This window comes from Hypomesus transpacificus, unplaced genomic scaffold, assembly GCF_021917145.1.
Source record: "Hypomesus transpacificus isolate Combined female unplaced genomic scaffold, fHypTra1 scaffold_48, whole genome shotgun sequence".
In the NCBI taxonomy this organism is placed as follows: domain Eukaryota; kingdom Metazoa; phylum Chordata; class Actinopteri; order Osmeriformes; family Osmeridae; genus Hypomesus; species Hypomesus transpacificus.
The window spans coordinates 724,332-748,750 of NW_025813996.1; the positions used below are offsets into that span (position 1 = coordinate 724,332).

Sequence of the window (24,419 nt, forward strand, 5' to 3'; positions counted from 1 at the left end):
TGAACGTTATAAGCGTCACCTGGAAGGCTCATTAGTAGATGACTTGGTAGCCAAATGTCTAGAGGCGTTAGTTTCATGTAGGATAATATTAGTAGCCTAAATTGTCTCTCTTTCTCTTTTGCTCTATCATCACATAAATGAAAAAGTTCTGTAAAGTTTAATACTATAAGACTAGGTTACTATACGTGTTGTTGAGCTGGTGTGCATGCATTTGTTTTTGGCAGAGTGCAGATCCAGACTACTTGAGACTACAGACTACATCACATTATATAAGTAACGCATAACATGGTGGCATTGAGAGAGCTTTAGATCCAGCGGAGCATATTAACCTGGCCTACTAATGAGGGGCGGACACATGAATTTCTGGTGGACTGTTATTTCAAGCTTTATTAACTATGATACTATGTGTGTGTCTTGTTAACATAAGAGGACTATTTTAATGTCAACATGTCCTCTAATGGCGACATTTGGCTCGATTTCCATTTGGTGATTTTAAATCACAGAAACATGATGTCCTGTTTTGTGTGGCTAGGTGAGAGAGTTTGTGTGTGCTTGTGTGTGTGTATGAATGTATGAAAGGGGAAACCTGGTACATGAGTGTCTGGCGGGCATATGGCCACACAGTCTGGCCATCATGCCGCGGAGATGTGCGAGTGTCTGTGCGCACATTCGCATGTCTGTGTGTGTTTATGCAGTACCCTCCATGCACTGCACACCACAACAGTCCTCGTGGCATAGAATAGGTCAGCCGTGACAATGGCCACAAGCTGTTCCTGCTTCATTCTCTGCAACCTCGCACCCCCTCCCCCGCACCCCGCCCTCACCCGTAACATTCTCCTTCACACCGCTGTTCCCGTCCGTACGGACCCTTGGGTTACATGACGAGGCAGCTCTCCAACCAAGGGGTCTATCTACGCAAGCTGACAAACTGGGATGGAACACGGTGTTTGATGCCTTTCAGCTCCATTGACGCTCATCTTTCAAAAAGTTTCAAAGTGTGGTTGTGGTGCTCACAGATTTGCATTGCATCCTTACAACTTGCACTAAAACTGTAATACTTCAATGCCATGGATGAGTTAACCCCTTCACTCCATCACATTCCCCTTCTCCCTGTCTCCCTACCCATCCTTAGACAGCGTTAAAGAGTGTGGTGGTCACTCATACAGTACGTGTCCTGTCATCATCCAGTCACTGTGTTGCTTTCCTCCCGCCTGCTGCTCATATCCACTCACTCACAATAATGCTAATCACACAACAAACAACTAATCACCAGGGACAACACACTGCAGCATGGACTCTGCACAAACAATTGCTATCCAATAAGAAGAGGGAACCATGCTTTATGCCCCATTACCTTGTGGCCAGAGGGCAGTACTACATGAACCAGGTGAGGAGAACCTTTGAGAAAGGGATGGGAAACTTGCCTGTGTCTTTTCACACTTTTAATTCACAATACATGCAGTTGAGGAGTTTAGGAACCTTTCTAGTTTGAGTTTGAGAAGTAATCCGACAACACAGAACAGTAGTTGGCACCGTTATGTACTTACAGCATCTCACACAGACACCTGCCTTGCTTCTAATGCTGTGTACAACAATACTAACTTAGCAGTTCCCTTTGTGCTCACTGTGTAGTACTGCACTGGGTGCTTGCCATTTAGCATCAATTATTGTGACTGTTCTCCAGAACTATAATAACAACTGCAAAGGCAGCACCAAGGCAGCAGAGAGACCAGTTTGTGATTCAGTTTGCAGCACATGCACACACACACGTTCGTTTTTAGCAGATGATCAGTGCAAAGACCTATGCCTTCTGCCACACTGTAACAAGTTTTTGGTTGAGGAACAGGGAACAAAGAGGTAAAGTTAAGTCGGTGCCCACACGTTGAATTGGTGGTGCAAAAATAGCTAATAACGATCAGATAGAGATTGACTGGATGGGCCTGCTGTTTACATAACACTGGTTACGTAACCATTGTGGGCTTTCCTGCCTGCTCACTTTGTTTGCTCACGAAGATCAAGCTATACCAACTGCAGTTGCCATGGCAACCTCACAACCACTGCCAATGATGGTATGGTCACAATGAGAAGGAGAGAGAGAGAGAGAGAGAGAGAGAGAGAGAGAGAGAGAGAGAAGGAATGATTTCTCCATTATTTTCTAACAATGTAGATCAGGATTATCAGCAATTTTTTTTATGGAAAGGCTAAAAGCAACATATTAAATTGGTGGCTCTATTTTCTATATTATTAGTTACATTAAGATCAGATAACTGAAAAAAGATGAATTTGGAGTTGGACACAACTTGCCTGTTCAATCAAATAGCTGATAGCTGAGATGTCGAAGCTACCACATCCACTATCATGCTGGAAAATAACATGTATCAGCACCTACACCTATTCTATAGAAACAACAGGAAAAACCCTGAAAAGGGTTCCAGAAAGAGCCCTATTGGTTCCTAATGGTGTTGTTAGGAACGATACATTGTCTAGTAAATCTGTGCAGTCCTCTATCCACAAAGTCAAAGACTTCTCCGAACCAGTAAGGAGAGCTAAATTACGGCACAATGTATGTGAGCAGTGGCGTAGGCATGACATCCATGTTTGCAGAGGGGGAAAGTAAAAATACTGTTTCCAGCTACATCAATTGACAAGAAAAGCTGTATGAGACCCCTTGAAGTGACAAACCCTGATTGGTTTTGTTGAATCCATGGTGATGTTTGCTGCCATAAAACATCATGAGGTTATTCATGAACAGAGATTATGCAGCCATGCAGCTGCATGTTGTTTAGCAAGGTAATCTCTCACAGACGATACACAGACTGAAATAGATTATGCTCATTTAACTGTGTGAAAAAAAAAAGAGTTTAACAACTGCTTCATCATTTATATGGGAGGTTGTACTCCAGCTCCTTGATTCAGCACTTGATCTCCACCAGGTGCCCTGCATGAATTCTACTGCCAAAATTCTGTTATATCTTATGTTGTCGCTTATAGCCATTAATCTAAATATGCTAATAACAAACAGGGTGAGGTTGCCAACCAAATTTTCTCTGCCTCAAACTGACAAGATGGCGCTTTCCACTCTCTACTCTTTAGCTGTACTGTAAATGAGCAGACAAAAATTTAAATTATCTCCCATATAATATGCAGAGATATCACGCATATGTCTTGTACAGTCACATATTATAATAATAACCACATATATTGTATGTGAGACTAAAGAAAAATGATGTGAAAGAATGTTATGATGTCAGCCAAATAGCACATTCTATTTTGAACATACTGTACAAAGTCAAAGTATGCAATACATCGTAATCAAAACTGTGGTGTTATATAATACCAGGCTTTATCTAGTCCTCTTTATGGATGAGGGGAAAAGCATTGTGAAAAGGTAAAAAAGAGGATAATACACAATTTACACTGCACACAATTACATAAGTGATATTCTTTGAATCAAACTTTAGTCAAATAAAATGGAAAATTACAAATGAGAAAGAACAGAACATTAGGATGCAAAGGCTTCAGCTTTCAAAACGGCAGGCCTCTCTAATTTGAGCTCATTTCACTCATTTGCATGTATCAGCCACAAAGAGAAGAAAGGAGGAAATTGAAAGGAGGAGGAGAATTAGATTGATTTGTTGGGCCTGTGCTCACAGAAAGCTAGGGAGTTGCGGAGATAAACTGAAGTGCAGGGGGGGGTCTTTATGAGCTTGTTTCATACCTTCTAAATTCTCGGTTTGACTCTTTCCATGGCTGTTTTTAAGGGGCCTGTTTGAGTAGATGCAGCCAAGCACCCCTTATCAATTTCCTTTTTTTACATGAAACAACAGCATCACAATCTGCAGTGCAATGAGTTATGAAATCATCGCTCAAGGCCAGACAAACTCCCACTGCTAGAAGGAAAATAAAAATAGCACACAGACCTGGAGTCCACGACAATGTAAAACTTTATGTGCTTTACTGACATGCAAGCACACAAACCGCAAGGATGTCCATCTCCGTCATGCACAGTACACAAGAGCAGTCACACATGTGTCACTGGGTCCTTTTGGACTTGCTTTTCAAGAATGCCATCTGCAGAACTGACACGCCTCCTCAAGATTAACATCTATGCCTATATGGAAATGTCTACGCACGTGTCTGGCGGTTGGAATAGGAACGTTTTGGTGTGTAGATTGTAGTGAACAGTGACTGGTTGGCTGACAAATTCAATTGTGTGTCTCTCCATTTAGAGGAGCCCTGTGAGGCAGGGTTGTGCTGTTTTATGGTGCAGCTCAGTGAGGCCCTGGGTAGCTGATAGAGGGGACTCAATCACATTAGTGTTACCTCACCAACTCAACAGGAACATGCACAGGCTAAGTCCAGCATGGAGACCTGGCTCTAGTCCTGCCAAGTCACTTAGCTGTCTTTTGAAGCTAAGAAAAGACAAAGTCTTTCAGAAAAGACAAAGTCTTTCAGAAAAGACAAAGTCACTCAGCTATAGCAAATTGTCTTTCAACAGACAAATTTAATTTGTAAACAGCATGTTTACGTGTCCTCTTTACTGTGACAACAAGGTTTGGCTCACAAAGGTTTTGTTGTGTCTGAGAAACGCTTTTCAAGGAACCCAAGGAGACTCAAGAAAAACATAACCTTCAAGGAAAACAGCATTTATATTTTCCTGTCTGAGAACATTTGTAGAACAACCCTGGTACAATTCCTGAACATAACAAGTCTGCAACTCTGGAGAAGGTAAATCCCTTTTTACAGTTTCAATAATGCTGGGGACACACTATACAATTTTTTTAATCTTATAAGATTTTCAAAGAGAGAGACCACAAACATTCGGACAAAAAATCCTAGATTTAGCCGTTTTGCTCCTACAGTGTGTGGTCACTTTTAACACACCTCACACCAAGGGAACATCTGATAAAATCTGCGGAATCATCAAGATAATCGGGACATATGTTACCTAGGATTGTCGGAAGGGCCGAAATCGGCCCGATTATTTTGTGGTCCCCAGCATAAGGAATGCACAATGCCAGATTCTAAGGAGACGAACTGGCAAACACCTATTTGCGACAAATAATAGTTTTTAAATGTTTTATAATGCTTTCATATAAAGTATTTTTGAGTTGGACTATTTACCAATATTAACCCAAAAGCCTGTCTGATGACCTTGCTTTGTAGCTTTCTTACACATTGACAACCGAGAATTGTTTGCTACTTGTGTAATCAGGCAAAAAGTGTCTGCAGACAATGTTTACAATGGTCCGTGTGGTTACACAACCATGGATGCACCTGCCCTTTCTTATTGCTAATGAAATATGATCTTATTTGCATCTACCTCATGCACAATAAGCCCATTGTCTAGCTGATGACCTAACAAAAGCCTCGCTCTGTGCCAACATCATGGTGTACATAAGGACTGAATCTTGATTAATTAAATATCTCCACTTCTGTTTCCCTTCCTGTCTTTCAATAACTCCCCCTCTCAAACAGCAGAGGTAAACACGGTAAGAAGGTGAGAAGAGAAGAGATATGCACTGACTAATGCATTGTCGTGATATGAGATGAAACATATCCTCGCTCTCTACTTGGTCACTTCTCGGTTAATAATTTGTCGACAATATAAACACTAAGGCTGCATATGCAGTTGCTTATCAAATGAGACACTAGATATTTAGTTTTTACATATACAGTATATGGAATACATCAAAAGAGCATCTACAAATCCTATCTGTTTTACAAATTGACATGCCGTCGAAGGAAAGGTCAAAATGAGATCCTTAAAGGGGCAATTGACTGCAAAACCGATTTTACCTTGTCATTGTTGAAAAACGACAGTTCGGAGGGTAAACTGAACATACCGTGAATATCAAAGTCCATTGACACCTCTTTCCTATTCAAATCTCAAAAAGCAAAAATTTGGCTGTAAAACGCTAGCTTTTCAACAAAGCCACCGGTCCTACGTAGGACCGGTGATCGCCCTCTTATTGGCTCTGGTCTGTATCTTTGTCACGCCCCAGAATTTACATCCAGACCAGCCCGAGGTAGCGTCTATCTCCGATACTAGTTTAGCTGCGCGCTGCTCTGTGTAGGCTACTTATAAGGAATTACAAAGAAGAACGTTTTGAATTATAACAAGGATATTGAAAATGGACCACGGTCGTAAATGCTGTGTTCCAGGCTGTACAGGGAAGGCTAACACTCACAGTCTTCCCAAGGAGCCAAACATTCAACAGGCATGGCTGCTGTTGTCTATGAGAAGATCCCGGCGAAGTTCGACACTCAATCATTCATTTGCTCTGAACATTTCACCCAAGACAGTTTTGACAACCTTGGACAATTTCAAGCAGGATATGCTAGGAAGCTGAACCTGGAAAGAGGTGCTGTTCCAACCGTATGCTCATTGCAACCGCAAGTTAAGGACAGTATGATGTTGTGCTAACAGTTATTAGCAATGCTAACGTTTCCTGTATATAGCATACCAGGTAGAATGCTAAATACGTTTCTACACACATCAAATGACTCTAGCTAGACTAGCTGTAGTCGGCATTAGAAGGGAAGCTTCCGAAAAATAGCCAGAAAACGAACTGCAGTCTGGCTTATTGCTAACGCCTGTCTAGATAATCTATTTGAAAGAACTGGAGAAAGGCAGGTTCTAGATACAGGATAGTTAGCATTGCTATTAACTGTTACTAGTAACACTTAGACTGTAGGCATGTAAACAAGTTTAGCTTGCTAGTTAATGCAAGAGCATAGGTAGAATGTGTGATAATTTAGCCTAGTTTATTGGCAATGGGGCTAACATTGATTCATGTTCCTGACTGTTTCATTCAAATAAATAACCTGTGTAATGAAAATCTACAATTCACGATGCATGTTTGTCCAGATCTTTGTCATGTTATTTTACAGCAAGATATCTAGAGCTAGCCTAGCTAACTAACTGAAGCCGAGTAGAATCAGGATATGGTTTGGTTGCTAAGCTGTAGCCTAACGTTCTACCCACCTGAATCAATCCAGTTTGCTTCAACAACAGAAGTGGAAACAAGTAATGTTATCATTTCAAATGATATATAGTCAATCTGTTGAAAACAGTGTTGTGTAGACACAATAGATTTATTTGCGCATTTTTATTTCAAGTCTCCAACTTCGGTGTTGCTGTTGGCCGTGTTGCGTTTTTGCTCCCAGCTTCACTCGTTGATAACCAACCAATCAGCTTGCAGCTTATCTAAATATTAATGAGAATACCATAAAAGGAGAAAAGCCAGTGTTTTTTCCCGGGAACATTTCAGAGGATCTGTCAGAGGGCATAGAACAGCACACGGGCCATTTTCAACCCAACCAATGTTACATACCCTATTCGGAGACCTTAAGGGACAGTGTGAAATACCCAAAAAACCCAGTCAATTGCCCCTTTAAAACATGTCATGAATTTTTTAATCTGACCAATCATTTGCTTACCTGTAGCCTCCACCATTCCTTCCAGAATGACCACAATCTCCAGGTCCTCTTTGGCCAGGTGGGCTTGGGAGATCTCCCAGAAAGGGCTGTTCTGGTTGATTTCATGGCAGATGATGAGGGGCGACACCAGAAACAACCTGTCGTCTCCCGTGTCATAACCAACATTCATGTCTGTCTGGTTGAGGGGGATGAACTCCCCTTCCTTGGTCTGCTTGGACTTGATCAGCTTGGCCCTGATAGAGGCCTCCACAATGTGAGAGTTCCGGAGGTCCCCGACCCTGAACATCAGGCACAGTCTACCATCCCTCATGGAGATTACTGCACAGGTGGAGAACACTAACGTCTCCGCCCGCTTCTTGGGCTGTGAAATTTTGACGAACATGCAGCCCACCATGAAAGCATTTACTATTGACCCTAAAACCGACTGGACCAACAACAAAACAATCCCCTCAGGGCACTGGTCTGTGATGACCCTGTACCCGTACCCGATGGTGGTCTCTGTCTCGATGGAGAATAGAAACGCAGATACAAACCCGTTGAGGTTATTTACACAGGGAGTCCACGTGCTGTCCCCTATGTGGTCCAAATCTCCACGCAAATAGGCAATGAGCCACCACATGAAGCCGAAGAACAGCCAAGTGACCGTGTACACCAGAACAAAGATGAACAGGTTGAATCTCCACTTGAGGTCCACCAGCGTGGTGAAGATGTCTGTCAGGTAGCGGTAGGTCTCCCGCACGTTGCCGTGATGGACGTTGCACTTGCCGTCCTTGCGCACATACCTCTGGACCTTCCTTTTGGCCCGTTCCCGCTCCACCAGCAGGTCCTCCCGGACATGCTTGGGAAGCTTGGGCTGTTGGATGGTGACCGGGCTCTCAACATCCTGCTCCATCGGGCCTTTTAGAGCGAGTCAAGCCTACAGACGGAAAACAAGACAAGAGGTACACAGATCAGGTAAGAACCAAGACGCAATCGCTGAATCAGCTGACAGAGTCTACTTTTCGAGGGTGCAACGTTATAGTGATAAAGCAGCTCCCTCTATTTTGAGGTAGATACAACTGAGCTGATGTGGTGGTCTTTCATCTAATGAACAAACAAGATGCGTGGTCGTGGCCATGTGCTTATCCTTTTCTCCCAGCATGATTACAGCTACACTTTTCTATTTTTCTGGACATGTATTTGTGTTCTGAATTTGAGGTATCAGTCTCATGGAACCAAATCAAGTGCCCCATACATCACTAATAGTACTAAGAAGGTAACCCAGGTCTACCGTGACCCCACCCACCATCATTCCAGCTGCTGCCATCTGGCTGGAGACTCAAGATCCCACTAGTCAGGAAGAATGGGTACCCTCTGCACTGGCCATTCTGAACAAGGCTACAATAAAATACTTCCCCCCAGCCCATGAGCACTGCTGCTGGAAATGTATTTTGCTATTGACGCTGGAAATGTATTTGATGTACTTTGTATATTTTTTGTATTTTTGTGGTTCTTTATTATTTTCCTGTGCTAGGCATCCATTCTATGTTTACATTTTTTACATTTACATTTTAGTCATTTGGCAGACGCTCTTATCCAGAGCGACTTACAGTAAGTCAGGGACATTCCCCCCGAGGCAAGTAGGGTGAGGTGCCTTGCCCAAGGACACAACGTCATGTGGCGCGGCGGGGAATCGATCCGGCAACCTTCTGATTACTAGCCCGACTCCCTCATCGCTCAGCCATCTGACATTAATTTAATTGACTTGAAGTGGTCTTATCTTATATCTTTCTGGTTTATCCAGGTCTGTTTACACTGTGCCAAGTCCTGAAGGAACGCCTTCCTCAAGAGCTGCACTAGGTTTTGAAATATCGTCTCCAGTAAAACACAGAAATGGAAGCTGTCAGAACCAATCTCTAGTTGCCAAAATCTATTGGTAAACTTAACCCTCAGAGCTTCCATCAGAAAACAACCGTTATTTTTGTATATATATCCTCCAGAAGATCCTCTTGGTTATTCTTTTTCCACAAAAGTTCAAAAACCACGCTAACAACTGAATGTTTTACAGTTTTACTGAAAGAACCACAAAGGAACAATACACAATGTATAATAACAATGAATTGGGGGATGATGTTTTCAGCAGAGACTGTAGGTGTGGCAGATGAGTCCCAGGTCAGGCAGGTTGAGAATACCCCCCCAATGTGCCTGGATACCTGAAGAACAGGGTGGAGGGGAGCTAGAACATGACAACACAAATGACAAGTAGATTTATACGAAAGTCAACTGGCAAATTGGTTTTGGTGTGGTATTCTCTTCTCCAACCTTAGTAATGTCTAACTCCTCATCAGTAGTGAACTGTCTATTTACCCTGCATTCGTCTTAGCTTCCTAAGGCCAGACTGTTTAAATGTCTCTCACTTAAATGTCTGTCAGCATGCTTATGGCATGAGTTATTGAGCGTTTGACTCAGAGCAACACCGGAGACATTTAGTGCATGAGAACAGGACCCAGGGGGACTAAATGAAGAGCGCAATAGCAATTGTTGGATTTGAACCGTACAGCTTCATTCTGTGAATGATCAAAGGGGGCTTTGTTCTGTAAGTTTGCCGGATGTTCTGTTAACATGGCTTGATTTTCTGGGGAAGGACCAAATGAAAATCTGTTTAAATCTGTACTTTTACACTCTTGACCTCATTCCTTAAAATGGACATATTGAGAGATTCCGTATTAGAAATTACTTTTTATTATTACAAATTGACAAAAATATATATTTGAAAAAAGAAGGCCCATCATGTCCATGTATCAGACGTGACTTTTACAGCTGAGACACTGCAGAGGTGACAGAGGAGTGGAAGGCTGAAGTGTCTCAGTAGACAAGGTGTCCAGAGCTATTTTCACTCTGCGAACATCAGTTCCCTGTTCATAGAGCGTGAGGGCTAGGGAGGCCTTTTCCCCCCATGACTAATCCCTGTGTCAGTAGCCAACGGCAGCCGTACAGACAAGAGGCAGGTAATTCAATTAGTACAGCTTCACTGGGCCCTCCTCACATCCCCCAGATTTGTCATCTGCCTCAGAGCCTCAGCTGGAGCAGCGTAGAGATGAATGCTGCAGAGCAACAGCTCTTTAGAAAGATGAGCACAAAGTTAAGTCGCTTTGGGTCAAAACAGGGGTTCCTTTCATTAAAAAAAAGAAGCCAAAAACTGTTTCTTTAATTCAACATATTGAATGTCAACCATGTAGACTTGACAGACAGGCTCATTATTGTCACTGAAACCTTTTTTTGAGGGGCGAGTTGTGGGTTGGAGGGGGGGGGATGATGACATAAAATGTATAGGCTATGTGCTTGGTGCAGCCTTAATTGGTTGGGGTAATTGAATTACAACCCTCTTACAGTGCTTCTTGCCTCCATCTTTGCCTCATTTCTCACCATCAGCGCTTCCACAGAAACAATACATGTGTGCTTTCTCCTGGCTTTATCTTGATTGGCTAGTGTCTGTTGCCGCTTGCGGTCATGTCTCCTATTTCAAACTACCCATCTCTGGGTTGCCATTACTCTAAATCAATAGGACGTCACAGGGTAATCTTCTTTGCACAGTGATGGCTGAAATGAATTAGAACTGTCCAGATAAGGAGAATCCACTAGACGTGGCCTTCTGGAGGAACACTCAACACTTTTCGGACACAGCAGATTGTTTACAAGAAGGTCTTTACAGCCATCCGCAGACTGCGTTTATGGGTCAGTGAAATCGACTAGACGTCCTGTTCTTTAATGTGGCCCATTTCTTTTACAGCACACCGGCTTCTGTCGTAGAGTCCCTCTGTGACCCATTGTGTGTATTTTATCTCTCCGATTCCATAAAGTGAGAAGACCAAAGCAGCATATTACCATGATGTTGCAAACAGACTTGTGTCACAATTTGTGCAACCTTGACACAGAGACATAATATCATGTTATATACTTTACTGTTCATGACCCTAGCAGTACATTATTCAAGGCCTGAAGAACTCTATGACAAATCCCTGCAGGCACAGGCAGTGTGGAGTTATGTAGTGAAGGGCAAGTTCTGTCTGCTGAAGACCATGTACAAGCATTTATTAAGTCTCATCCTGTATAAATGTGGATGTGATCTACATTGCTCTCTAACTAGGCCACATTGCCCCTTACAATCAATATTACAATGAATTCCAGTCAACACAACCAGTTATCACATAATAAGACAGACCATAAAAAGGCCATTGTGTTAATGTTTTGTCTATAATGAATGCAAACTTGCTTGACCTTTTGAAGATTTACAAGGCCTGGAAATGACAGTGACAACTGGAAAATGGGTCTTAGTGAGAGAGACAGAAGGTCTCACATTCAGTGATACAGAGCAGAGAAACTGAAGACTTGTATACATATTTTTTTATGTTTTTTATAATTATCATATTCCTAAAAATGTCTGTTTTGGAGTAAGGGTACCAAATAGCAGGCAGTCATGGATCTAATCAATTTAAGTGTATCTCATTGATTCCTTATCCGAGACGGCCAGCTTTAATCAGTGCTGTTACCCAACCCTTACTCCCTCTGCTTTTCTCTGTTTCCACGGCAACCCGACAGCGATAAAACCGCGTGGTGCTTCATTCGTTGCCACACCTGACAGGTGGGAAGGAGGGGATCTTGACCACACTTGCTAGCATACAAGGTAATGGCTTGACAAGGAAACCTTGAAATGGAGAACCTATGTTCCTTTCTGTTTCTGCCCCAACCTGTCATCACGCCCATGGTGCTTTTCATATTTCCTAGATATCCTCTCTACACCACCCAGGTCCCTTGATGCATGGCCACAGACAAGCCTGAAATATAATTAAAAACTGTGATGAATTTTAAAGTAAAACATGAATCAAGCCGTATAGCAGCCTGCCTCTGTCATTGTAATCCTTTTAAATTATCTTCTGTGTCATTCATACATAACTTATAGCAGCTGTTACAATAAACAGGATAGATTTTTTGGCTGCTATGACATTACTGTGCACCACCCCATCAAAGACACTCTCAACAGAAAAGAACTCAGCAGGAAAATCTATACACATCTGGCTCAACTACAGTCCAAGAACAAAAATACATAAACACTTGCACACAAACGCACTAAAAACTCCTATCCCAACATTTCATAACATGCTTCACCTGGAGGTAAACTGACAATATATTGCAAGTTGGGATGCTTTGTGACAGCAAGTGCTCACTTGTCACTTCTGTATTCCATGGACAGAAGTTGTAGAAAAGTGCAACTAAGTGAAACATCTATATTTCTTTCCGATTCTTGATTTCATGTCAATCAATTTGTCAGGCAACACCATCCTGCATTACTTTCTTTTCAAATTCAGATTTTCCACATTTCTCAGTCTTCCTCAACTCCACTCTGTCTCTCTTCACTTTTGCAAACAACTAAATGGGGATGAGCCTGACCTCCAAACCAAATAACAGCATACTAAATTTCTTGAGATCAGGCAACGCCTTTGAAAAGAGAAAAAGGGGTAAACCTACTGTGTTCTAGCTCACATAGGGATGGGGAGATGCACAGAGGCTGCCTCCGAAAACAATCGCTCTCTGAAAAGGTCATGCCATTTCGCGTGGTGATCAAATTGTATTAGCAACGCTGGGTTTCCTGCCGTGGGACATTATGATGACTGCTTTTGTCTTACAGAATCATAAAGGCGTCGGGGTCAAAGAACAACACGCCACCCGCCTGTCAACACCGCCAGAGCCGTCCGAAGGATCTGACCTTGGGTCAGGTCCAAATCAGATTTCACCTCACTCATTTCACCACACTTTCACACTCATCTTTTCCCTCCTCTTTAGCCCTGTTTAGCCACATCTTTGTACTAGGCTTGAGACAGGAGTTTGATTGGATGCATCAGAAACCAAAGAGGTGATGCTGATTACCGCTTTGCATCTTACTTTATCTGGATGATTCAATCTGGGCCCTTAACCCAAGGCAACCTCTCACAAGCTTCTCTGCTTCTCCTCTGTAGATTGGATTCACAAGGGGATTGGGGACGTTACTGTCATGACATCAGCTGAGCTGAAGCATGGCAAGGTGGGGAGCAGAGCAGAGTGCAGGGCGCAAATGCTAATAGAGTTTTCATTTTGACACCGAGCCTACTCCTCGTTTGCTCAATGGGATCAATGAACTTCGTCCTCTGTTCCTAAATAATCTTGTTTTCTTTTATTTTTTCATGTGTCAGATACAGTAGCAGTTTGACAGGTTTAGAGATGTCATTGAGGACAACAACGCTTTAAACAGACTCTGCTGTCCATTTGGATGATGACAGCATAGATGGATTTCCCTCCCCAGGTCCTCCCAGCCTCACACAGCTTCAGCATGTATCTGATGAGAGGATTGACCCTGAGACAGACCTTGGTGATCATAGCAGGAGGACCATTTTCTGTCTATAGAGCTCTGGGTCTTTCTATTCATGATATGTTTCATACAATTTGCCATTGAAAAGCACATTGGCAAACTATTGAATGCAGCATTCGGTTTATGAACTAGAGGGAATGACTTACCTGCACACACTGAAAAACTGAACCATACATGTCAGATGTCAAGGACTTAAAAGTACAAGCATAATCATGTTATCAAGCTGGAAAATAGCTAAATAATAACTATACATAGGTCATTTTCTGAGGGCAATTATTTTTCACATTGATTCTTAACATGAATGATTTCAGCATTGCTAGGTTGATTAACAAAAATGTGGACTCACAGCACATAGATTTGCAATGAATAGCGAGTTCTGGCCCTGGCTCAAATGATGCAAATAGACGCAATGGCAAGATACATATCATACAGCTACAATACAGCATATATGACTCCCTTTTTCACAAACATGAGGCCATTACATGGTTATTATTCCACTCTCTATGCCGCTTTCTATTCTGACATAATGGTGGCCAAGTTGGAGATGTGTCTGCCTCAGGGGTGCATCCAATATTCTCCGACCCACACATCCTGTCAAGTGATGTCAGCCCCTCAGGTACAGTCCAGAGATGAGGGAAGATGACATTAAGTAAGTAGATACATTTGTACAGAAACAAATGAGCATTCACTGTTGTCTAAGGTCTACTGTTTTATCTAATCCGCTGTTGTGGTGTTTGCAAAAGTGAAGCAGATGAGCCTCGGAAGCCATTTTGTGTCCATTGCTTCAATGTGTGCCCTTAACGAGTGCATTCTAGTAAATCTTTCCTTAACCCTGTCGGGGACAGGAGAACAATTTTTGGGTGTGGGCATGAGTGCCATTTTGGAATATACTTACTGTCATTTGCAGGGAGGTAGAATAAAGACTAAACTAAAGTGTTTTGGGTTCAGTAACAGTTCGATAACATGCTAATGAACATGAACATGCTAATGCTTTTTTTCTTCCTGAGAATATGTTTCTGAAAATCAGTTGCATTAACCTTAGTTTTTATGAATTTTAACAGCATTAGATCAACAGTGTCAGGTTAAAAGTCATTCAAATACAGTATTTGAAGTGGCAGAAAAGCCAGTAAATATTCAAGCACCCTGAAATAAACTTATGAAAGACAGAAAGGGAAACAATTAATTAGATGTCAAGTACCTTGAGCACCTGCCAAAGGCAGCAAAACATGATAAATCCCTATATTTGTTCAAATTGTGTGTTGCTGGGCCCATGTAAAAATGGGCCCTTTCACTCTGTTTCTGCATTACAAACATTTAAAGAGACTTGACATAACACTACCTGAAAAGTCATGAATGAACTACCGAACCAGCAAAGGACTCACCTGTATCAGTCTATACACAAACTATCCAGAGGATCGGGCTGTACTCTCTGAGGCCCTTCATAATGTCACACCTACAAACAGTACGGTCCATAGGCAAACACACACTGCATGGACGTTGGACCACCAACAGGGAGACACTGATTGCCCCTGACAAGCTGCTAATGAAAAAGACAGTTTGCAGCAGTCTGTCAATATGGATATCACGTCATCAGATGCCACCACCGCCCACATCAGCAGTAAGACAGCTCACCGCCTGCCATTTTCAACTCAGAGCGACATCTCCTTTCATATTCCAGAACCTCGGTCTTCTGTCTTGGAAAAACTTGAAAGAGTACTCAAACTTTGTGACATTTCACAAGGCTTGGATCATAACTGGTTTGAAATTGCCTTGTGATTTTACAATAGAAGGAGTTTGATCTCCTGCCTTCTCTTTCGCTCAGAGGCAATAATTAATGTAGACTTAACTGTACTCTCTTTCAAATTACATTTTTCAAGGTGTTTTCAACTGACGCAAAAGTTCATTTGTATTCAGAGACATCCGCTGCAGTTTGACCCCTTTATATTCCTAGTAGTACATATTTTAAATTCCGTAGAACATTTTATTTCCAAAAGACTACAATTGCACTCTGGACTGTCAACAACTGTTGTTTTTACATTCTTGTACTGCAGGTACACTTTTCTGTTGCTTTTATGTGAACTGGGTGTGTCTACATTACTGTATGTTTATTGACTTATTTTAACCTTAGTATGTGATTTAATATTTTGTAATTTTAGACTGCCGTTAAATATCTGGCTGGGGACAGCAGATGAAAATTAGCCTCTCTGGCTAACTGTGGCGCACTTACAGTTTTTTGCTGTGGATCAGTGTGCATTGTCCCTGAAATAAATGAAAAATAAACAAATAGTAAAAAATAGTCTGTTAATATGTGTGGGCAGCAGGGCTTATAGAGCTTCAGCTGCTTGCAGGGGGTTAAATATTGGCCAAACAACCAAAACTATTCCCCTACGGTTTTAAGGAAGAGGGAAAACTGAACAGTGCATTAATATTCACAAAATGATGCCAATACCAATGGAATTACAGTTATTTGACTCTATGGGTTAAATTAGCGCAAGAATGGTACAAGTAAAGTTAAATGAAATTGATATTTAATAACATTGCAAATGAATGAAATCAATTACAAGGCAAACATTACAAAGTGAAGGTTTAAACTCTTACGTACTCTACCTTGCGTATTGTAAATCAGAGAGAGAAAGAGTAAGAGGTGAGCAAGGAGTAGGAGCCAGAGCTGAGGAGAAGCCCTCAGGAGATGAAGAATCAAACCTCATCTTGACCCTTACTTATCATTATATGACTTGCAATGCTACACTAAGTTACACAATGAGGTGTGAGACCCATTAAGCACGGACCCGACTGAAATAGAGTCTATATAGGCCTAAGTCGACTTTTCACAAATGGGAGGGTCCGAAAAGCACACTTTCTTCAGGAAATTGATGCAATCTTTCAAAAAGAAAAAAGCTAATGTAAAAATCCACGCCTAAACATGCGCACAACTGTGGATAAGTTGTAACTACAAACTAACGATTCCTGTAACTGAATCCCCAGACTGGCCCCTATGCTGCTCTGTGAGTATGCTAACACTAACCCAGACAGGCAGACAGACAAGCAGACAGACAGGCAGGCAGACAGAAAGGCATACAGGAGGGCAGACAGACAGGCAGACAGGAGGGCAGACAGACAGGCAGACAGGAGGGCAGACAGGCAGTCAGACAGACAGACAGGCAGACACGAGGGGAGACAACAAGGGGGGCTGGCAGGAGGATCTCCACCTCAAAAGAACACAGCAAGAAGAGGAGAAAGAGATTTCATTGAGGGTGGGGCGATGGAATGAGATATTGTTCGGAAAAAGTGAGCAATGTTACAGAGGAAGAAAGGGAGATGGAATAAAAGAGAAGAAATAGACACAAGAAAGGGAAGAGGGAACTATCTGAGACTGAGTTCGCACAGTAGAGCCAGCTCCTACCCTGGGCAAAATTAGGACAGATATGGTGACAAATGTCCTGGAAGAGAGAGGAAAAGATAGAGACAGGGAGAGACAGAAAGAGAGCATGAGTGTAAGAGAGAGAGTAGTACAGAGATCTGATTTGTGGTAATTATAGGCTCTAAGAGGGAGGACAGGAAAGAAAACGAGGTACTAAGAGCAGAAAACATAAAGTGAGTGTTATAGCTTGTGTATGTGTACAGGTATGTGTGTGTAGGTATATGTGTGTGTAGGTATGTGTGTGTATGTGATTGTGTGAGAGAGAAAAAGAAGGTCATAGGGAAAGAGTGACAGGACAAAACATTGGAACAGAGTCAGAGTATGTGTCAGAGAGAGTGCATGGCCAAAACAGCACTGAAGAGAAACAGAGAGAGAGACAGCGAGAAACAGAGAGAGAGAGGGATGAGAGAGACAGAGGAGGAGAGGAAGGTAATGGTAGGGTTGATAGCTGACAGGGTACTGATGGACAACTGATACAGTACGCCTGCTTTATTATGACAGACACTGGGGTTGCAAAACGCACATAGATAGAACGTGACAGATAGGAAGCGATTAAATAACAATAATTATGATATTATGGATATCCAGGGAATAAACCGTTCATCAAATGCCACATGGGCTGTCATGTTACTTATTTTTCATCCTCTCCTACAATTTTTCATCCTTTCTTCTACAATACAATGCCCTCGTCTCAAACAACCTGCATGAGCAAACCTGGCAACTGCTTGCATTTACATCAATCAATATGTTGCGTAGATCTTCTTCCATGAATTATGTTCTTAATGTAGGGCTATTCATTTAGCTAATGCTTTCACCAAAAGCAACATACAGGGGGAATTTATTCATGCGACTTATTCATATCAAGTCATAACTAGAGAGCATACAATTTCTGGGGAAATTGTGAGGGTGTGCTTGCGGCTGCCCCAGCTGCCCATAGTCTCCTGGGGTTTACATATTTCAAAAAGCATTTAAGTGTATGACTATAGTTCTGACCATTATGTTCGCTTGATAATAATTTTGTAAAGATTACATGTATCACTCAGATGAAGGAGTGGTGTTACTAGTTGGTTGGAAGAGAAGGAGGCCAAATGTAGCTCATGAAGATGCAGCGCTCAGTAGGAAACTTAGAAAGTAAATTGTAATCAGATATAAACAACTTGTTGGTTGCCCAACAAGAGGAACACACAGCATCTGCTTCTTCAACTCCTTAATCCTCTCGAGGCACCTGTTGCACCTGGTTATGAACAGCCATCTTTGCTAGCCTATATTTAAAGGGTCAATTGTAGGCTATGGGACGTCTAATATTGCATTTGTCTAATTATGAGTAGGACCGTGTTTCTCAAGTGGTAGGACATATTGATTCATAAAAGCATCTAAATATAGCCTATCAACTTCAATATATTAATGTATTCTGTTATTTTAAAGCAAGCTCAGAGACTTATGAATGTAGCCTAGAGTTGCTCGCTATATAGAGTAGCCTACCGGACACCCTGAGCTGAGCTCGCAATGTAGCCTACGTGACGCTGCTTTTTATGACACACTTCAAAGATTTAAAGATGATAGCCTTCAACCCTGTAAGACCCCATGGTTGTAAAATTACAACGGCACTTGTAATTGCTCTTTTTTTTTTTTTTTGAGTGTCTCTTAAGAGAGCCGTTGTTGTGTGTGCTGTGGCTAGCACAGATGTCGTCGGACACCGTCTTGGATGTTTCCAAGGAACACATCGTTTCCAACGTGATCAAGGTGGACACCGTCAGGTGAGTACATCCACACGAAACCGTGTCGTATTTGGGGGTGTTTACATTTACATTTAGTCATTTAGTAGACGCTCTTATCCAGAGCGACTTACAGTAAATACAGGGACGTTCCCCCCGAGGCAAGTAGGGTGAAGTGCCTTGCCCAAGGACACAACGTCATTTGGCACGGCGGGGAATCAATCCGGCAACTTTCGGATTATTAGTCCGAGTCCCTCACCGCTCAGCCATCTGACTCCCAGTGTTGAATGCTCCCCATCCCACGGTCAGTCAGGAAGCTAGACACCGCTGTGTTGACTCGACGTCTTGCCCTGTTGATACCAGAAGCGCTGGTACTCTTCTGATACGTTCCAGGATATCCGAAAACACCAGCAGAGTGTTTGTGACATCTCCATGATGGCCCCCAGGTCTCGCTTTATCCGCCTCGACAGGTCTAGCCCGGTCACTTGGCTGAGGTCGTTTCCCCCGACGTGGAGCACCATTATGTCCGGGCTGGGAAGCATGCCCTGCTTCTCACGGAGCATAGGCACAAGGTCTGCCCACCTCATGCCCCTCACCCCTACCCATTCAATATGGCACTCCGGTGCAAGGTCGGGGTACAGTCCGACCTCCTCCGCGTGCCGCGCAAGCCAGGAGACCAATGAGCTGCCAATGATCCAGACGTGGGGACGACTTTGGTTTCCATGGTGTGATATGATCCAACATACTGCCATCTTATATACTAGGGCTTCCCGCTTCTTCTTTTTCAAACAATGCAAGCAGGGGCGGTTTTAGGCACGGGCAGACCGGGCAGAAGTGATAAACTCGCCCTGGGCGCACAATGTGCTAGGACCGCCACTGAATGCAAGGCTAACATTTGCCTTATAATTTGCGTTTATTTGCCGCCTGTTTCTGTGTGGTTTTTATTCACAATATTCTCATTGGTTGGCCTTGAAGACAAATAGCTCTATATCATTTCTGAGACATTCGTGTCCTATTTTGTAATTTTACCGCCCTGATCGGCATCATTTGAGTAATAAGGGCAAGCGTAGGCTTATTGATCACATAACATTTTTTGTTTCATTATGCAAGATAGAGGAGCCTAGTTAGAGAAGGATTTAGCAGGTTTATTATTACATTAGCCTTTTTTATTAGCATTAGCATTTTATTAATAATTTTCAGAGTAACCTCAAACCTTTCTTTTGTTTCTTTGATCTTACATTTTCTTTTAGGGCTTAGTGGTTTCGGCTTATCATCATTATTTATAGCGACATTATTATTTATAGCGAAGAAGCCTACCGGACACTGTTAGCTCGCAATGTACAAAGAATGCTTGTGCAACAAAGTTGTTACTTAGGAACAAGTAGCCAGCTAGACGCCGAGCAGACGTTTGTAGCCATATACAGTGCCCTCCAAAAGTATTGGAACAGTGAGGCCAATTCCTTTATTTTTGCTGTAGACTGAAAACATTTGGGCTTGACATCAAACGATGAATGTGAAACCAGAGATCAACGTTTCAGCTTTTATTTCCAGGTATTTACATCAGGATCTGATGCACAAATTAGAAAATATCACCTTTTTGTTCGAACCCACCCATTTGTCACGTGAGCAAAAGTATTGGAACATGTGACTGACAGGTGTGTTTTGTTGCCCAGGTGTGTCCTATTACATACATTATTCAATCAATAAATACCACTGAATGTCTACACTCAGGTTCAGATTGGGTAAGATAGGTTTTGTCTATGCAGACTGTATTCAGAGGTGAAAACAACATGAAAACCAGAGCGCTGTCTTTGGGTGAAAAACAAGCAATTGTGAGTCTTAGAGAAGATGGAAAATCAATCAGAGCCATTGCAGAAACATTGGCCATAGCCAGTACAACCATTTGGAATGTCCTGAAGAAGAAGAAAACTACTGGTGTACTAAGTAACAGACGTCGAACAGGTAGACCAAGGAAAACATCAGCAGTTGATGACAGAAACATTGTGAGAGCTGTAAAGAAAGACCCTAAAACAACTGTTAGGGAGATCAGCAACAACCTCCAGATGGCAGGAGTGAAGGTATCACTATCTACTGTTCGCAGAAGACTTCATGAACAAAAGTACAAGGGCTACACCAGAAGATGCAAACCACTCATTAGCAAGAAGAATAGGAAGGCCAGGCTGGAATTTGCCAAAAAGTACAGAGATGAACCTCAAAAATTCTGGGACAAAGTTTTATGGACTGATGAGACAAAGATTAACTTTTACCAAAGTGATGGAAAGGCTAAAGTTTGGAGAAAGAAAGGAACTGCTCATGATCCCAAACACACAAGCTCATCTGTGAAACACGGTGGAGGTAATGTCATGGCTTGGGCTTGCATGGCTTCTTCTGGGACGGGCTCATTAATCTTCATTGAGGATGTAACACATGATGGCAGCAGCAAAATGAACTCGGAAGTCTACAGAAACATTTTGTCTGCCAATTTAAGGAAAGATGCAACCAAACTGATTGGCAGAGCCTTCATCATGCAGCAAGATAACGACCCAAAACACACTGCCAAAACAACAAAGGAGTTCATCAGGGGCAAGAAATGGAAGGTATTAGACTGGCCAAGTCAATCTCCAGACTTAAACCCTATAGAGCATGCATTTTACCTGCTTAAGAGGAGACTGAAGGGAGGAACCCCACAAAACAAACAACAACTGAAAGAGGCTGCAGTGAAAGCCTGGGAAAGCATCAAAAAGGAAGAATGCAAAAGTTTGGTGACGTCAATGGGTCACAGACTTGCTGCAGTTATTGAAAGCAAAGGATTTGCAACTAAATATTAAGTCTTATTCACTTAAATATGTTTTAAGTATATCTGTTCCAATACTTTTGATCACATGACAAATGGGTGGATTCAAACAAAATGTGATATTTTCTTAGTTGTGCATCAGATCCTGATGTAAATACCTGGAAATAAAAGCTGAAACGTTGATCTCTGGTCTCACGTTCATTATTTGATGTCAAGCCCAAATGTTTTCAGTCTACAGCAAAAATAAAGGAATTCGCCTCACTGTTCCAATACTTTTGGAGGGCACTGTATAAAGACCTTTATATATAATTGATTTGGCTGCGAGATTCGCAGATTTTGGGGTGTCCAAAATATGATGGATTCTGATCTGTATCAACAGTCTAGTCATGTACAGGGCTCGACCTTAAAGGTCACATGACCTCACTTTAGGAGGCTATTTAACATTAATATGAGTTCCCCTAGCCTGCCTTTGGTCCCCCAGTGGCTAGAGTTTTCGATAGGTGTAAACCAAGCCCTGGATGTTCTTCTCCGCCTTTGAGAAAATGAAGGCTCAAACTCTATGGGCTGCGTTTCCCGAAAGCGTCGTAGGCCTAAGTTGATCATAGAGTTACATCATTACTTCCGATGAAAATAAGATTATTTTGGTTCTCTTTTTACACCAGTTATGATGGAACTGGGATATTTGTTAAGCCATACAAGTTAAAGTGACGAAAACATCTGAATCCAGTTTATTCTCAAGTAAATTTAGGTTACACAAAATAATTTGATTTGGTGGATTAAGCGCATGCAATGAAGGTATTTAAAAACAATGTCAGTCTTATTCAAAATACTATAAAATTGAAATATGGCTGTTGTAATGTGCAATGGTAACTAGAAACGCATTAACGTAACGCTTTTACGAGTACAATAACACAACAACAATTAAACATTCAAGATGTTTATTAGAATTATAGGTCTGGTAGCACGCCAAGCCCGGTGGATGAAGGACTGGTGGCAGATCCGAGCCTGATGTTAGGAGATGGCGTCACCCAGGAAATGGAAAGACTCCACAGGGTTGACTGGGAAGTCACACAGGTTGAAGGGGGCCGGGAGGGAGTGAAAACTACTACTAATACAAAAATCATAAAAGCCAGGCAAGCAAGGTAAAGCGTGTTCCCTGTAGAACTATGGCTTGCAACGACTGCATCCAACTTACTCAGAGGATAGTCAGAACCCTCTTAGATATCAGAGAGACCGAAGACTTTATAGATTCCATGCTACCTAGCCCGGAGACTAAGCTACCGGCTAATGAGCCACCCTTGGAACCAGCTTTCTCTCCACCGGCCGATCAAGCAGATGAGTCATGGCCTGCTCTCGGTGCTAAACCAAAGAGGCCTAGCGCTGCTTCTACCTTCATGGGAGATGGGACAGGCGCCAAGGATAAAAAGCCAAAAAAGCGAGGCAGAAACTCTTCCCGCATCACCTCTACTCCTGTCCCACTCAGAAACAGATTTGAACCACTGGGAACTTTCTCTCCCTTGTGTGTGGAATCCAAGGCGAAGAGGCACAGGAGTGCTAGCCACGCAGCTAACCAACATGAAGAGCCCGGATTGCCGACACACCATGATGGTAGCTACTACACACATGCAAATCCAACATATCATCGTCTGCTACGACCCGGAGTCCCCCATTTTACTCCAAGCCCCTCTCGGAGCGCTGTTCGACCCCCTATCAAGTCTAAACAGACAACAATATCACAGGATTATAAAGATCAAAGGTATGCTAAAACTATCCACAGCCCATCAGCTCTTAGAGGAGCTAACGCTGCTAGCACTATAGAATCTATTGCTAGCACTGACACAGTGGCTGACCTTGGTCTAGCACAAGGTCCTATCATTGCTAACCCAAATAAGATAAGAACTGGCTCCGCAGCTACAAATAAGGCAAACGTTAGAAATTGCAAACACAACACCACATATGGCCACTCTCTTGATTGGAGATGCCATGACAGCACATGTTATACTGGCAAAGACAGAAAATATTTGTCTTAGCAACACATCTGTCGAGGAACTGTCGTCAGAGGTACTAACAATCCTCAACAATAAACCAAACAACCCTAAGATTATCATCCACACTGGCTCGTTTGATATCCTCCACAAGAAAACTGGCACTGAGATACTTAAAAAACATTTCACCCAGCTACTGAACACACTCAACAGATATCAATATGTATTCATCAGTGGACCAATTGCATGCTTTCGAAGAGGAAAAGAAGCCTTCAGTCAACTACTATCTTTCAACACATGGTTGGCATCTGTCTGTCTGGCACACAAACTGAGATTTATCGATAATTTCAATGTGTTCTGGAACTGTGCAGACCGTTTTCAAGCTGACGGACTCCACCCAAACCGTAGATGATCTCAACTACTAACAGCAAACATCAGTCACGTGCTCCTGACCACAAATCAAGTTTCTCCGCCTATCCCTGTTGTGTCTAAGCTGACTGACACATCCCAAACAACCTCCCATGGAACAGAACATTCAAACAGCCTCCTGCAAGGACATAGGCCTTGCACAGATCTGCACCCCCCGGATGAATTCCCTTGTGATGGAACAGCTCAGTGACATAGACTTTCCCAATGAAAAGCTATGCTAGGACAGCCACCATGCTATTTCATTAGACAT

General features: G+C 42.5%; 1 protein-coding gene across 1 annotated transcript in view; it reads right to left on the reverse strand.

Moving 5' to 3' along the window:
- The window catches only part of kcnj6 (potassium inwardly rectifying channel subfamily J member 6), a 63,956-nt gene that overhangs the window by 9,653 nt on the left and 29,884 nt on the right, over positions 1-24,419 (reverse strand). Inside the window, exon 2 of the mRNA XM_047017137.1 lies at positions 7,444-8,359. Within this exon, the coding sequence (XP_046873093.1) occupies positions 7,444-8,335 (892 nt within the window). The 5' untranslated portion in view covers positions 8,336-8,359. The remainder of the gene's footprint in view (positions 1-7,443; positions 8,360-24,419) is intronic.